Below are 15,108 nucleotides of genomic sequence, written 5' to 3'. Positions count from 1 at the left end.
AGTTCCCTTTGAATGCTCAGATCTGCTCCTGTGCCATTTTTGTGTTAGCATCCATAGTTATACAGCCTCGTTAGGGACATGATTAAGGGCCTAATTAAAGTCAAGAAGTCTGGTGGAAAAAAAAAAAAGCATCTTTTTTTCAGTCAGAGGTGTTCCCTGATTGAGTTCATGTTAGAGCTGAAGAAGATTTTCCTGCATGATGGCAGAACAAGAACAAGTGGACAGGTGTAGTAGGTAAGGAGTTGTAGGAGCTGTGGGCAAATTTTTCAGATGATCCAAGGAGGCCTGTTCCTGAGCAAGTGCTGGAAATAGCCTGCTGCAAGCACCGAGCTTGACCAGATGACTTCTGGAAACTAGAGTTAGGACAAATTCAAGACTGAAATAAGATGTGATTTCTTACCAGTGGGAGGTAATTAAACACTGAAACAACTTAGCAGAGGAGGTGGCAGAGTCACCACTGCTTGGAGTCTTTAAGGCGAAATAAGGTATTTTGCAGCAGGCATCGGTCCAGTCTCTAGTAAACTAATGAAGGAGATTAGGTAAAATGATCACTAAGGTTGCTTATAGCCTTCCAACCAAGAAGCCTTTTCATACAACTCTATGAATGCACCCCAACGGAGTGCCTGCTATGCTGTTTGAGTTGGGGAATTGAGCCTGGGCCTACAGTATCAAATTTATAATGCCCCTTCTGGAAGAAATAGTGCCCTCGGATCCCAGGCACAAATTTGATCTAAATATTTATCATCTGCTAGCAGCAGATGGATTTTTAAAATACATGGGAAAAAAACAAACAAGCAAACAAACCAGCAACCAAACATATACTGCCTATAAATATTTACGTAATTTTCATGGGTAATGTTAGCTTTTGTGCATGTCTCTTTAAAAGCATTTTGCTAAGGGCCGTAACTTTAAAACTCAGAGATATCTAGCTGTGCATGCATAAATTTTCTTGGCAGACACAGTGGAAAAATAACTAATTGAAGATGGCATCAAAAAGGATTAAAAAAAAAATACCCAACTTTGTTTTCTTGACTACCTATTCTGTGGGTGCCTTGCGCTTAGCAGTATTATGTTTTACAATCCATGTTCCTGCTATCATGTGCTCACTATCACTGTCATACCTTGGGAAAAAAAAAAGGTTGATGAAATTCTAAAGTTTGCAACAATTACTCAAATCTTCAGGGACTGCATTTGAGTGACACTAAACAATTTACAAAATGCCAGGAACAGCCATTCTGATAACAAGAAGCTATTAATTTTCAGTGTTTTCATAATTTCACAGGTGTCAAATCTTAATCTATTATGCCCAAGTATACTATGCTGCATAGTTCCTCGCTGACTTGCCATGGGCTAATTATTGATGGTTCACTACATTCTAATGAAACTTTTATCTCATGTCTGTCAAATGGAAATGAAATAACAAGAGAGAAGTTGCCAAAATGACTACTTGAGATCTTTTAAAGAATACAAAAGAAGAGAAAGATGTTCTAATACCCTCTATCCCACAGGTCATTCCAAACACTGCCTCTTGAGCAACATCTTTGTCTCGCCCCTTCGGTTTTACCTTTTCCTTACAGATAAGCACCAGCCTTCGTACAAACATCAACTTGAATCTTCACATTATTTTGAAAGAATGCTATGTTTATGGATATATTAATCAGATATTTGAAAAGACAGCAATTCTGCAGTCAGTGCTTTGTGAATATACTTGACACCCAGTTACACAGACACAGAATTTATGCTGCAGTCATGACTGTATCTCTAACCTGAAACATTGCTTTGTCTCGCTGAAGGTGGAATGTAGGTTTCCTGATAAATGTACTGGAAGAGATATGCTTTTGTTCTTTGCCATACTGCTCCTGCCCCCATGGCCCTGCAGTAGATTCACAATTTCTATAAAATTATGGTGGTTAAAAAATTTTCCACCCTCTTCTTTCCTGCTCCTCTCTGTACTTATGGTCTTAATTAAGAAGTAAATAGAACAGTCTTAAGAAGCAGCTTTGTGTGATATCCATTATTCCACAGCAACAACTCACAGCCTGAAATACACACTTAAAAGGACATACTCTGTTTTTACCAAGAGGGAGGTAATTCCTGGCATAAGGCCACATACAACACCTGTATGTGGCAAATGCAAATGTTACTGCAGTTAAACCCTACAGGGGTAATGAACAAGAGGCCACGGATGAATAATTTCTCTCTCTGGATGCACACATACGGCTCAATGCAATATATGCGTGGAATCCTTCAGCCAGGTCTGAGCTAGTGTCACAGGCACTGTGTATGTACATGACCACAGTGCTGTAGCTAACCTAATTAGCATCATGTTCAAACTAATTAGCACCACCTACCAACAGGGTTAAGTACTTTGGGTGCAGCAGCACTCACATGCAAGTATTCAGCTGCTGCTTCCTATTCTGCATGTACCCTGATGAGTATATGCTCTGTTAAGTCGTGTGCTCTGTTGCATGGTGTTGAGGTGCCCTCTGTCCTGTTTGGCTTTTTAAATGGCAAACACAGACAATTTGGTTTTAATGCTTCCAAGGCAATGTAAATCTTTACTCACTACTGTTTTTTCTATACATTTTCTATTTAACTGAATACGAAAAAAATGCTTAGCATACAAAACTATTAGGATAAAATAAGTTTAGGATATGCTTCCACATGCGTCTAAAAAGAACCTAAACAATGAAAACAACTAGATGAAAAGAAATCCCTAAGTCTCTATGCTCAGCTGCTCATGTAAGCGCTGACTTTCTGCTATCTTGTCCCTGGGGGACTAATTTACAATTCTGTAAGATGTTACTGTAAACTGCTTAGTAGCAATGTTGTGTCCATTTGCACAACCATGAATGATGATCCAAGGTGTGAAGCAACAGAAAATCAGCCTCTGGTATTTATATATGACCTTAGGGAAGTATATCTCCTTCAGAGCATAGCTTTGGGAATTTTCGTTTTCCAAAGCAGAGCTTCTGTGGCAGTTTAATCCCTTTTAGCTTCTCAAATGAACTGATAAAGCATGCCCATTTCAAGCTAATACATGGACACACTAGTTGTAATAATGAAATCCAAACTTCTTACAAGCAACTAAACTGGGCATTATCAGCTGGCAGTTTATGTGTCATGGTAGAAGAAATCTTGAGAGATTTGAAGGATGCAGCAATTGCTTCAGGGAGGGTATTCCATATGTTGAGGGTGCCCAAAAGGACATAATTAACACAGCTACAAGAAAAGCAGATGGATTAGATATGGAGGCTGAGAGAACAGCAGATGACAGGAAAAGGCAAAGTTGTTTAGTGTCACGGTGCAATTGAAAATGCAGCTGAACTGACAGAGCATCCAGCTGCTGCTGAGTGGGTGGGCTCCATAGGAATTCAGCAGAACAGCCACAATAAACCCTTGGAAGTGGTGAATGCTTCTGTGGCAGGTTAGCTACCACAACTGGCTCCCTTGGGTGAGACAAGCACCAGTGATGGCACAAGGGAAGCACCAGGAACCTAGCCACAATGAGGGGTGAGGAAGGAGGCACAGCATTACACTTTCGGCAAGAGCTAGCTACTAGCTTGGCTTAGCTCTATCATCAAAATCAACACTGCTACATAAACCAGCCTAAGCTATTGCTGTTCTGCAACCCTGCATCTCTCACCACTTACCTCTATCCCAAACCAACCCTGCAGTTGCACCAGAAGAAGTGCTGCCTGATAGACTGTATTGGAGAAATATGCTGGTTGAAAAATGTGCCTCTTCACACTCCCCCATGCTGCATTTCAGCCAAATCAGGTTCCTAATCTGGTTTATCACATGGCTGAACAAAACAACTGTGCCAGCAAACTAGCAGGCATATCAAAGGGACAGGAATGGATGGCTGGGAGCAGAGACTGTCTTAGGTCAGCAGAGCTGCAAAAAAGTTGTCAAACTGCGCTCTCATAGGGCTAGAGAGCTTGCAGAGACAAGGAAATCTATGGAGATATACTAAAGAGGTAAATACAAAAAGGAGGCACAGAAATAGACTGGGGAGATAAGTGCAAAAATGGTGGTTCAAGAGACCTTTTTGACAGGTCAGGTCAGGTGTAGGGAAAAAAAGATGTCGTAAGCAGGATGAGAGATAACAAAAGCCTTAAAAAGCATATCTGTGACCTGGACAGAGATAAGAAGATACTTTAGAGAAGGAAACAAAATTCATACATATCACAATTCAAAAAAAGAATGGAGGCAAAGACAACTCCCAGGTTATAGGTCTGATTGACAGAAAGTAATTGTGTGCCTTCCAGGTAGGATCACAAAGTACCTACCCAGGAAAAACAGGAGTCCTTGTGTGGGGACGGCAGATGGAGTTTCAAGTTGGGATACTCTCTGAAACACTATACATTTCTTCAACAGGTGGAAACTTTTAACTCTGAATGAGTTTTTTCAAATGAGCTTAAAAGCTAGCAAACTTGCACTTCCTCATAACGGTAGAAGTGGCCAGTATTGACAGCAATGCCCCAGAGGGCAGGGACCAAAAATTTTTTGGATGCTCTGTAAAACTTCACACAGGAATCCAGAATGGGCCAAAGCCACACCTTTTAGCCTTTATCTTTTTGAGGGGAGCAGGAGCATTCAGATTCAGAAGCCTTGACTCTTACCTCCACTGAAATTTTGCTACAAGTACTACAAGTAGGAATATTTACGAGCTGGTTTTGATGACAAATTATTACACCAAGCTGGAAAATGAGTCCACATTTGTCTATTTCAGTAATGGAATGAAAAAATAAGCATTCTCACTTTTTGGAGTTGTACTCAAGTTCTGGAGATATTTCCATGCAATCTTGTCTCCTTCAGTGCCATCCAGTGGAATTAATGTGAAATATCATGCCTACAATATTTCAGTAAGGGATATACAAAAATACCACAGCACACAAAACAATTCTATATTTTCAGGAGCTGCTGCTCATACCAGGTAAATTGCAGGTTGTCAGGGATATTGGTATAACAATAATGAAAAATAGAACCATGATTTTCAATAGCAATAATTCAAATTAAATCTGACATTGTTGCCTGGAGTCTCAGGAAAGCTCCTTATATAATTTCTAAAATAGTTATTTGTGTCTGCAAAATATGTAGCACATACAAAATTCATACTGGTACAGCATGGTATGAAGATTTAATAGCATCCATTTCTGTAATGCACCCATCCACAACCCAAGCCAATAAAATATTAGTTGTAATTTTTCCTCTCCTCCAAGGCATGAATAGTTTGACTGCAAGAGCAGGAACATTAGATTTATAGGTGCTTACACTCTCAATAATACATGTATTTTTAAAACATATTCACACATATCTATATTGTATTACATATGCATGTGTATGTAGACATTCATGTGCTGCACACATATATATGCACACACACAAATAAATGTTCAGTATGTTACAGCTTCATAATAGATTCTTTTTTTCAGATAAGACCTCCTTGCCCTTTTAGTGCTTTCCTGAATCCTCTTGAATTACAATGAACTTATGCCAATATTTGCATTAAGATTCCTAAGGCTGTTTTCTTGCCTTTTCCAACTCCAGGGTAAAGCCGCCTGCCAAAGGCAGAAGGCTTCCTACCTAAAAAACTCTTTAAAGGTGGCTTTCAAGAAGGATTTCTGAAAATAAATGGATCTCTACCTCTTTTGTTCCTTTACAACACACACAAAAGACAAGAAAATATACTAAATTAGAAAAGCAGAATATTTTATTGTGTTACTTACCCTAGCAGATGCCTACTGCAATGGGGAAAAAAAACCAAAACCCAAACCCACATTGAAATGCTAATGTCTCTGGGCTCACAGTTTTAACTATCCTTTCTCTAATTCTCTGTTCAAATCCCAGTGGTTCCTCTGTCAATGCTCCCCTTCCCATCACAGCTTGTCCCTTTGCTCAGAGTCAGGACTTGATTCTGTCTGATTGTGTCTGCTCTATCAATGTGCTTTCACTGCTCTGTTTTCCTCACTAGTTTCCACATCTATCCTCTCTCATTTGTCTTCGTCCTAGGCTCCTGGCATACAGTCCATTCCAATTCCTCTTCTATATGTATTTGTGCCCTTGCCTTGAACTCGTTTCCTTCATTTCTCCTTGAGAATTTAATTTCCTTCCTCATCTGATCCCAGTATCCTATCCATACTACTCTCATGTTAAGCTTTTCCACCCCCTAGTACTTTTAGTCTCACTACCTCTGAGGAGGTGTGAGTCTGCCTCCATACTTACTGCTTTTCTCCCCTCTGTCAGGTCCTTGTTCCCTCACCATTCCTATCAGACATGCTCAAGCACCTGTGAAGAGGAGAAAGCAGCTTTTTGGGAGCACAGGGATGGTCTCCACAGCCTCACCCTCAATCCAGAGGCCCACCCCAGTCCATAGTGGCCAACAGAGGTCTCTTCTGGACTCTGCAGCCCACAGCCAGGGTAAACTTCACTGCAGCAGTAGCAAGGGTGGTGGGGAGACCTTCCAAATCAGGAATGTGGAAAATTAATTTCTTCAAAGGCTTTTCAGTTATGCTAAGTGCAGTCAGAAGATCAGACGCTCCCCTCCCAATTCAGTTTTTCATGACAAATTCCAAGACTGCTCTAGAGCATAAACCCATTAAAGCACTTCAAAAATAAGATCTCCACAATATTTTATTCTAGACAAAGCCATTTTTTCCCCACCTTTGTTCTTAGATCACATACGGTAGCAGTTAAGTCATCCTAAACTTCCATCCTTGGCATGGAAAATTTCACACCAAGTCATGGATGTTTAGTGGTATGCTACCTAAAGCATAGTTTAACAAACAAGATTTATGGTATGCTACCTTTAGCTCTTAAAGGTTAAGTTAAAGCTTAACAAACTCATTTAAAAGAAAACAATTGACAACCCTGTGGTATGCAGTTATATCTTTCAAGTATAACATATTAATAAATGCAGAATAGTATTTAAGCTAATAATAAAAGCACGTAAGAGTAAAGAAAAATTATTATCAACTAAGATCTTCATTTCACCTTTAGTTTTGCCTACTGCGATTACACAATACATTTTCATCAGATGAGAAATCTCAGAAGTGTGGATGATTGTGTAATCCAGAGCTGCTTACAGTAGTGTAACAACAGCTGTGTAACTGCAGTGAAATAAAAACACAGATACACTCTACTGCCCTTCCACTGACAAGCCTACGTACCCATTAATACTCCTTTAGCAAGTCTTTTATTCCAAGGATTACTGAACAGTAAGGACTCGCTACCTCAGCACATGCACACGTCTCCCTTGAAGTGCTGTCCCCTGCCTAGCTAGGGGACCTTCAACAAGCTGCTCTTCCCGATCCTTCTTCAAGATGCATTCTAATGAATGTAAACCAGATCTCCCAAGTGTTTACTTATTACTTACAGCAGGGACCAACCTACAGAAGGTACTCAGAAGATTTATTGTGCCAGGCCAGTAAGATCCCACTGTAATTTCCTTTCTGTGGCAATAACTCGGAGCTTTCTGTTTGCATTGCTGTGATGGTAAGGGCACTCTTCTCATATTAAGCTGAGTAAAGAGCATCACTATATATTAACCTTCACTGCACAGAACTTAATTGAACTCAATGGGGCTACTGCCCTCTGCGTTTCCGATGGACTTGGCTTTGACAAAATAATAATTCATTGGTTTACAAAGGCAGAAATAAACTTTATTATATAGGAAGTGCAGGTGTAATGCTGTGCTTACAGACACCAACATGATTCACCTCGAGATTTTACTTTTATCTTGCCAAAATAAACTACTATGAAGCCCCAAATGACTCCAACAACACTACTATCAACGTGGCATTTAGAAGTTCCTTCCCTAGTGGGAACAAAACTCTTTTCTTCCAAAGTTGAAAATTAAATGCTCAGTATTAGCACCATCAATGAGGTATTTAACTTCAAAATTGCCTTTCCGGGTGAGATGAAAATGCTACTTGTTTCCTTTTTTAAAATTAACAGCAGTGTTTTTCTCCCTTTTCTACTACACACACTTGTTTAATCAACCCAAGGCACAGTTGGTCCGTCGTGCTCAGAAAGCATCGCAGGTATACAGCTATGCTTGTCTGTGTGTGCACATGTGCGACATATCCCATGCTCCAGGGCCAGGATTTAGCCTGTCTCCAGAATGATTCAAGCAGACAGTAATAAAGTACAAAGAGTATGTCTGGAAAAAGACAGGAAGGAAAGCCAAAAGGCTAAACTTTGGCTTAAGCCGTCTTTGTACCAACAACAAGGCTACATTGATACAGAAGGAGCATTAGAGAAAAGTGACCAAAAATAACAGCAGTAAGGTGCCAGACCATAGAAATTGCTCACCATAGCCAAACCCTGTTGTGAGCTATTCCAGAAATGTGCAGGACTGCCCTCTGACTTTTCTCCACAGTCACCTACATTTGTGTTCAGACGTGTGGTCAGGGGGCAAAGAAGTGAAATGGCTTTTGGTTAATTTGCCCTCTAAAACTGGAAAAAAAAAAAAAAAGGTTGTTCTAATCAGTACTTGAGCCACTCTAAGACCAGATAATGTACTAGGCTCTGAAGCTGTGCTGAGTCTCCAGCACTCCCTAGAATGATACTTTTGGAGGAGGCAAGGACTCACAGGTGAGTCCATATAACCTTATGCACATGCGGTGACTGAAAGCAGATGCAAACCTCTAAGATGTGGAGGTCTGCCTTGGACGTTTGACATCAGGAGCTATCATTCAGCCAGCAGCACCAAAATATAGCTTTCAGGAGTCCCTCTTAGTACACAGGATGCCCTTACCACCTTCCAGACTCTAAGCCTTTCCAGCTCCTACTCTTACCAGGTATATAAAAGCACCTTGACACAGACTAGTCCTTAGACACTTCACTTGACAGCTCAACATGATGGTTGTCAATGGGACAGGGCATTCACAGCTGTATTGTTTGCTCTGATACCTCTGTAAGAGTACAGACAGTCCTGATACAGCTACTCAGGCCTGGCTGAATTCCTGTCTATGAGGGGTACATCTCAAGCCTCGGCCAAATCCCAGCTGGCTCTGCTAGAAAGCAAGCTGGTTCACTGAACAGGCTGGCAGCATGGGTAACTTTGGGTTCAGCACAAACTCAAACCAGTTGAGTTTGTTTGCCAGGGATTCCCTTCACCCTTCGCTTCCAGGGTCTGTACTGACTGTGAAGCCAAGAATCTTCACAGAGCCAGAGGTCTGTGAAGAAGGTCAAGATCACAGAGCCAGAGGTCTACAAGACAGGCCCACCTTGTTTCTAAATGGACAGCCTAGAGTGACAGACCATGCCTTTTATATATTTGAGCCTACACTACCAAACAGTCACATGCAGGACTGATACGACTAATGCCTGGAAACAGATGGGCAACACTACACTGGTGGTGAGCACAGTGCTTCTAAACCTGCTGACACTGTTTCTAAATAAACCCAAGACTCGTACACCACAGAGTATACAAACTTTCTGCCCTCTTCTTCCTCTACATGCTAACACAAAACAATATTGCGTCTGTTGGGCCCATCCCACTCATTAATGTTCGCTTCTGCTCTGTCACTGGGTTATTCTTGCCAACGCACAAGCTAACATCGTGTGGGTTAACCAAGAAGGCGAAGGAAAAACACTTCCACTCTATCAACAGATACAGAACAAAAGTACGTTGGACTCCTTTTTTCTGGCTTAGCTTCCTTACTCAGTTTTGCACCATAAAGGTACAAGTTAAACCACTGCATAGCAATTTCCACGGAGTAAGACATTAAAGTCACTTAAGGAAAAACACTCATTCCTTAAATGCAATCTACCTTACAGTTCACTCCACAATGGCATGTGGGTGTTAAAAACCCAAAACTTCAGGAAACACAGACTTCTAATTTGGGTGGTGAGGGAGGAAATCTTACAGCTTTCCTGGGACAGCCCTTTGGAACTCGGAGCTCTCCTCTGCTGCACTAAGTGAGCACTGTCGGCAGATTGTGGTAATTTCACAGCGTGCTCATTGCTTTTCCACACAGAATTCTTCACGTGGTTTTGAATCAAATCCTGGGGTAAGTTTTGCAACACGAGGACAGAGTGGCATGAGCAATGATCTGAACACCTTGTAGCCTGCAGCCCGCAGAACCCTTCATTTAATGTTTCCTCCAGTACACTACCACAACCCATTTCCTTCCTTGCCACTACCTTCTCCTCACACGCCAAGGAGGCAAAACCACAAACTGTTCCCATGAAGTCCGACCTCGACAAGGCTTGAATGAGTCTGTAAGCAGAACTTTCTCCCATGCTGTGCCCAGGCAGAACACAGGGCAGGTAACTGTGCCCGTACCACCTCTTTTTCCCAAACTCTGAGGAAAGGATGGGGGAACAAGCAGCGTGTCGCAGGCCTAAGGGCCGGGCACGGCAGGTGAGCAGCTCCACTGAAAGCTTCCACTCCTCCAAGTACGAGCCTGAACGCAACAATTTCTTTGGTAGCCACACCGTGAAAAACCTTCGGGTCCGGGTCCGGTACTGCCCGGCCCAGACCAGCGCAGGCCGCCCCACACGCCCGCAGCGGCGCACAAGGCGCGGTGCCCTGCCCGTCACACCCCCGCGGCGAGCGGCCCGGCCCCGCCGCCGGTGAGGTACCGATACCCCTCCCACGCGCGCGGTCCACCCCATGACCGTTGGCGTCCCCGCCCCTCCGTGCGCCGCAGAGCAACCTGGGCCGGCGGGGAAGGGGAGAAGAGGGAAGAGCGCAGCGAGCGCCGGCTCTGAGGTCATCCCGCGCGGCCGGAAGGAGCGGGGAGGCGGTTCCCGCTGCGGGCTGGGGGGGCCGAGGCAGGCCTCCGCGCGCGGAGCCCGGCGGCCATGGCGGCGGTGAAGGCCGCGGCCGAGCCGCTAGGGCGGACGGCGGAGGAGGTGGCCTGGGCCGAGGCGTTGCGCGGGGCCTGCGAGCCCGAGCACCACTGGCGGCACCGCCGCGAGTTCCTGCTGCGCAACGTCGGGGAGCTGCCGGCGGCGGGCAGCGCCCAGATCCAGCGCCTGGTGTCCCTCTCTATGGTGTGGGCCAACCACGTCTTCCTGGGCTGCCGGTGAGTGCGGCCGGGCGGCGGGCCCCGCGGGCGGGGCAGGGCGGGAGGCGGCCGCGCTTCACCTCTCCCTTCTTCTCCTTTCCCCTTGTCGCCCTTCTAGGTACCCGCCGCAGGTCATGGAGAAGGCGCTGGAAATGGCCGAAGGCATCCAAGTGACCGGCGCGCCTGTCCGCACCACGAGAGATGAACTGGTTGCCAAGGTGAAGAAAAGAGGCATATCAAGTAGCAATGGTTAGCAGATCATAGCTGTGACAATACATAGGAGTATAGAAAATGCTTGTTTTTGAATGTTCTCGGTTTACCTCGGGCCTAGAGAGAAGTCGTAATAATTTACTGTTTAAGCTCCTCGTTAATAGTTGCGCTCCTCTCTGTGCTGTTTTTGCTTCATACAGTACCTGTATGTAAAATAGATGTAATGCATTTATATTCCTTTAGGCACAGAGAGCTCTTGGTTTGAATTTCTCTATACTGGTATGCTTTAAGCTGATTACTCCTGTAATGCCATCTAGACTGTTGTACACTGGCTTAAATACATTCGTGTTACTTTGCCTTTAGCAGTAGTCGGACATCGCAGCTTTGCCCAAAACCTAGTTTCTTAAGGAAATTCTTAAAGTGCATTTTAAAGTAAAGCTATTCTAAAGATGTTTGTTATATTAGTATGCAAAATACCTGTTGTTGTTTAGGTCAGATAGTTTGTTTAATGTACTTTGATCATTTTTTTGGTTTGGACTTTAAGAACAGAAATACATACTTGCCTGCCAGTCCCAAAACAAAACATGGAATCTTGCACCTGACTTGTTTTTTTGGCTTTGTGTTTTTGGTTTTGTTTTTTAACACTAAAATATTCTGAAATATTAGGTTAAAACTTGAAAACGCAGTTCAGAGTTTATTTGTGATAGGTACATTTTAAATTCACAAAGATTATTCCTACAAGTTTTTAGAAAATAGATAAATTGTCTCTAGATGTCTTATAGTGCAGAAATTGAAGAGCGTAACGTACTTTACTTGTTTTGCAGAAGGGATAGAGCTTCCCTCCAAGAAGCGAGCTGTTGAGAAAAGCAGAGATTCTGAGGATACCGGAAAGGATGTGAAAACAACCAAGGCAGAATCCCCGAAAGAAACAGAGAGCACACTGCCTAAAGAGCGGGAAAAAGATACTAACAAAGATCCAGAAATCTCCCAGTCAACTTGCAGTTCAAATAAAGAAACAGTCACAGCATCAGATGTAAAAACAGAAGAAAAACCTGCTAATGCTGAAAATACTACTGAGCAAAGCCCACCTTCATCAGAAAAAGAGTCAGGAGAGAAGCCTTGCTCAAATCTGCCTAAGGAAAACAAGTGTGAAGATGTGCCACTGCCTGAAAAGCAAACTCCAGTAAGTGTAGTGCCAGCGTCTGCCAGGGGCTCCCCGCAGGCAGAGGCGGTGCCAGCAGTGGTGCCACCGCCTGCCAAGAACACGCTGCAGGCAGAGGTGGTGCTGGCAGCCGTGCCAGCAGCTGCCAGTAGCACCCCGCAGGCAGCAGCGGTGCCAGCAGCAGTGCTCCCGGCTGCCAAGAGCACCCCACAGGCAGCAGCGATGCCAGCAGCAGTGCTCCCGGCTGCCAAGAGCACCCCACAGGCAGCAGCGGTGCCACTGACCACCAAGAGCACCCCACAGGTCGCAGCAGTAGTGCCACTGGCTGCCAAGAGCACCTCACAAACAAGTGCTACATTGCTGTCTTCCAAAACTCAAGCAAGCACTGCAACATCAGTGTCCAAGAGCAGCACTCAGGTGGGCACCTCGCTGCTGCTGGCCCCCAAGAGTGGCACTCAGGTAGGCACCTCACTGCTGCTGGCCTCCAAGGGCACAAAGGTAGGCTCTTCGCTCCTGGCCTCCAAGAGCAGTGCCGAAGTGGCTGCCTCGTTGCTGGCCGCTCGGAGTGGCTCTCAGCAGGGATCTTCACTGCTGACTTCCAAGAGCAGCGCTCAGGTGGCTGCTTCACTGCTGGCTGCTCGGAGCGGGGCTCAGCAGGGTCCCTCGTCACTGGCCTCCCGGGGTGGAGCTCAGGCAGGCGCTTCCCTGCTGGCTTCTAAGGGTGGCACACAGACCGGTTCCCCACAGCTTGCCTCCAAGAGTGGCTCGCAGGCAGGCGAAAGCCTTGCTAAGGCTTTGCGCAAACCATTGACCAGTGAGGATGTGAAGGAAAGACAACCTTTTTTCAACAGACTGTACAAAGCTGTAGCCTGGAAACTGGTTGCTGTTGGAGGCTTCAGTCCCAACGTAAATCACGTGGAACTTCTAAACTCATCTATTCAGTCTGTAAAAGCTACTTTAGACGTTGCTTTTGTTCCCCTGAAGGAACTTGCAGACTTGCCTCAAAATAAAAGCTCTCTGGAAAACATAGTTTGTGAACTGAGGTGCAAGTCTGTCTACTTGGGTACTGGCTGTGGTAAAAGTATGGAAAATGCCAAAGCGGTTGCTTCAAGAGAAGCTTTGAAGCTGTTCCTCAAGAAAAGAGTTATTGTGAAGATCTGTAAAAGAAAATACAAAGGTAGTGAAATTGAAGATTTGGTACTTCTGGATGAAGAATCAAAACCTTCAAATTTACCTCCAGCTTTAAGAAATCCTCGTGAGATCTTGTAGGGAGCTTCTCCGTTTGTACTGTGTATGATATTTCAACACAAGGACTGAAGGTTAATTTTGTACTTTGAAAATGTAGGCTTCCAGATATTTTGTATTTCTTTCTCAGTTTTGCAAGACAATGATAGTCCTCTCACTTAGTAGCAATTGTATAAAACTTGTTGGAGATGACAGGTGCGCATTTAAAGGTATGCCTTAATATATAGCACACCAGTGTGCTGGTTTGTTTGCAAAATAGTCTACCTAATTCTTCTATTTTTAATTAAATGATTAAGGTACAATTTGCTGTTTAAAACCTGACAGTTTTGTAATTCTTACGATTTGATGGCAGTGTGCTCAATTGTCTGTCACGTCTTTTTTAGCCATGTAGGAGTGTGTATATAGGGACCATAATACTTGAAAGTTGTTAAAAAACTTCAGTCAAAAAGTTGAACTCCTCTGTTTCAGGCTTCTTGTTCATAACGTTCACTGTTGTGCATACTAGGAGAGAAAATAGTTGGTTCGCTTATTTTTATGGGATGTTTTTGTAATGCTCACAATATAAATGACACCCTAATCCCATTTAACATTGCACTGGCAAATTACCAATTGGCAGTCAAGTCTGAGCTACATCAGCCACCAGAACTCTGTAAGCAAGTTTATATTGTGAAATAGGACTTGCTGATTTTTCTCGAAATAAACATGGATTTCTATACCAAGCATATTTTGATTGCTACTAAAACCTCTGGGATGTGCTTTTATAGTACTTTGGTTGTGGCTATTGAATATTCCAGCCATTTCAATAACTTTGCAGCACCTGAATAAAAGCTTTACTTTGAGTGGCCTCAAGGTGTAATCCCACAAGGATGACTTGTTTTCTTTGGACTCATGGCTGCAATATTGTAAAACTGATGGTGGACCTATAGAATACCTATTTCTACTTTTGTAATGCCAAGAAAAGCAAAATGAAGATGCTGCTGTCTGCTAGAGACAGTGCATTGTGAAGCGTTCACACTAACTGAGCCCTCCCTTTGCTATGTGTTTTACACCGTGTACGGAGTGGTTTGGAGCAAAGAAAGCAGGTGATTATCATTTATTTTCAATGTTACTGAAATACCTGCACAAACTGCATGTTTTGATATATCAGATAATGACATGTAATTGTAAAACCATAATGTCTTCAGTGCTATTTTGACGTGATCTTGTCTGATGACAGTAGTTAGCATTATTTAGTGGTGACCTTACACTTGACTGACAGATCCGTTGATTGGCTACTGCAGGAGTGAATATAAATTCCTGGGGTCTCTGTAGTAGATGTGTCCACTGGAAGACTTTGATTTCTTCTGTGATTCTGGGACTGAACCACAGCAGCATTGTTACACTGTACCCTACACGATTCTGAACAGTGGTGGCTGTCCAGCTCGTAGCACCTGAAGTCTGCAAGGCGCATGTGCTTCCCAACGGCCTGTT

At 43.7% G+C, this 15,108-nt stretch overlaps 1 protein-coding gene across 1 annotated transcript; it reads left to right on the top strand.

Annotated features, from left to right (window-relative positions):
• The first annotated feature begins 10,753 nt into the window (after nt 1-10,753).
• CDKN2AIP (CDKN2A interacting protein) lies at nt 10,754-14,502 on the top strand. The gene is made up of 3 exons (XM_057420281.1): nt 10,754-11,039; nt 11,140-11,270; nt 12,056-14,502. The coding sequence occupies exons 1-3, from the start codon at nt 10,816-10,818 to the stop codon at nt 13,660-13,662; spliced, it is 1,962 nt and encodes a 653-aa protein (XP_057276264.1). The 5' UTR covers nt 10,754-10,815; the 3' UTR covers nt 13,663-14,502.
• The last annotated feature ends 606 nt before the right edge of the window (nt 14,503-15,108 follow it).

Source organism: Pezoporus wallicus, unplaced genomic scaffold, assembly GCF_028554395.1.
Source record: "Pezoporus wallicus isolate ANWC-B61680 ecotype Strahan unplaced genomic scaffold, APGP_CSIRO_Pwel_v1 contig_5552, whole genome shotgun sequence".
Taxonomy (NCBI): domain Eukaryota; kingdom Metazoa; phylum Chordata; class Aves; order Psittaciformes; family Psittacidae; genus Pezoporus; species Pezoporus wallicus.
Note: the sequence above shows the minus strand (reverse complement) of the source record. Positions and strands in the feature narration are given on the sequence as shown.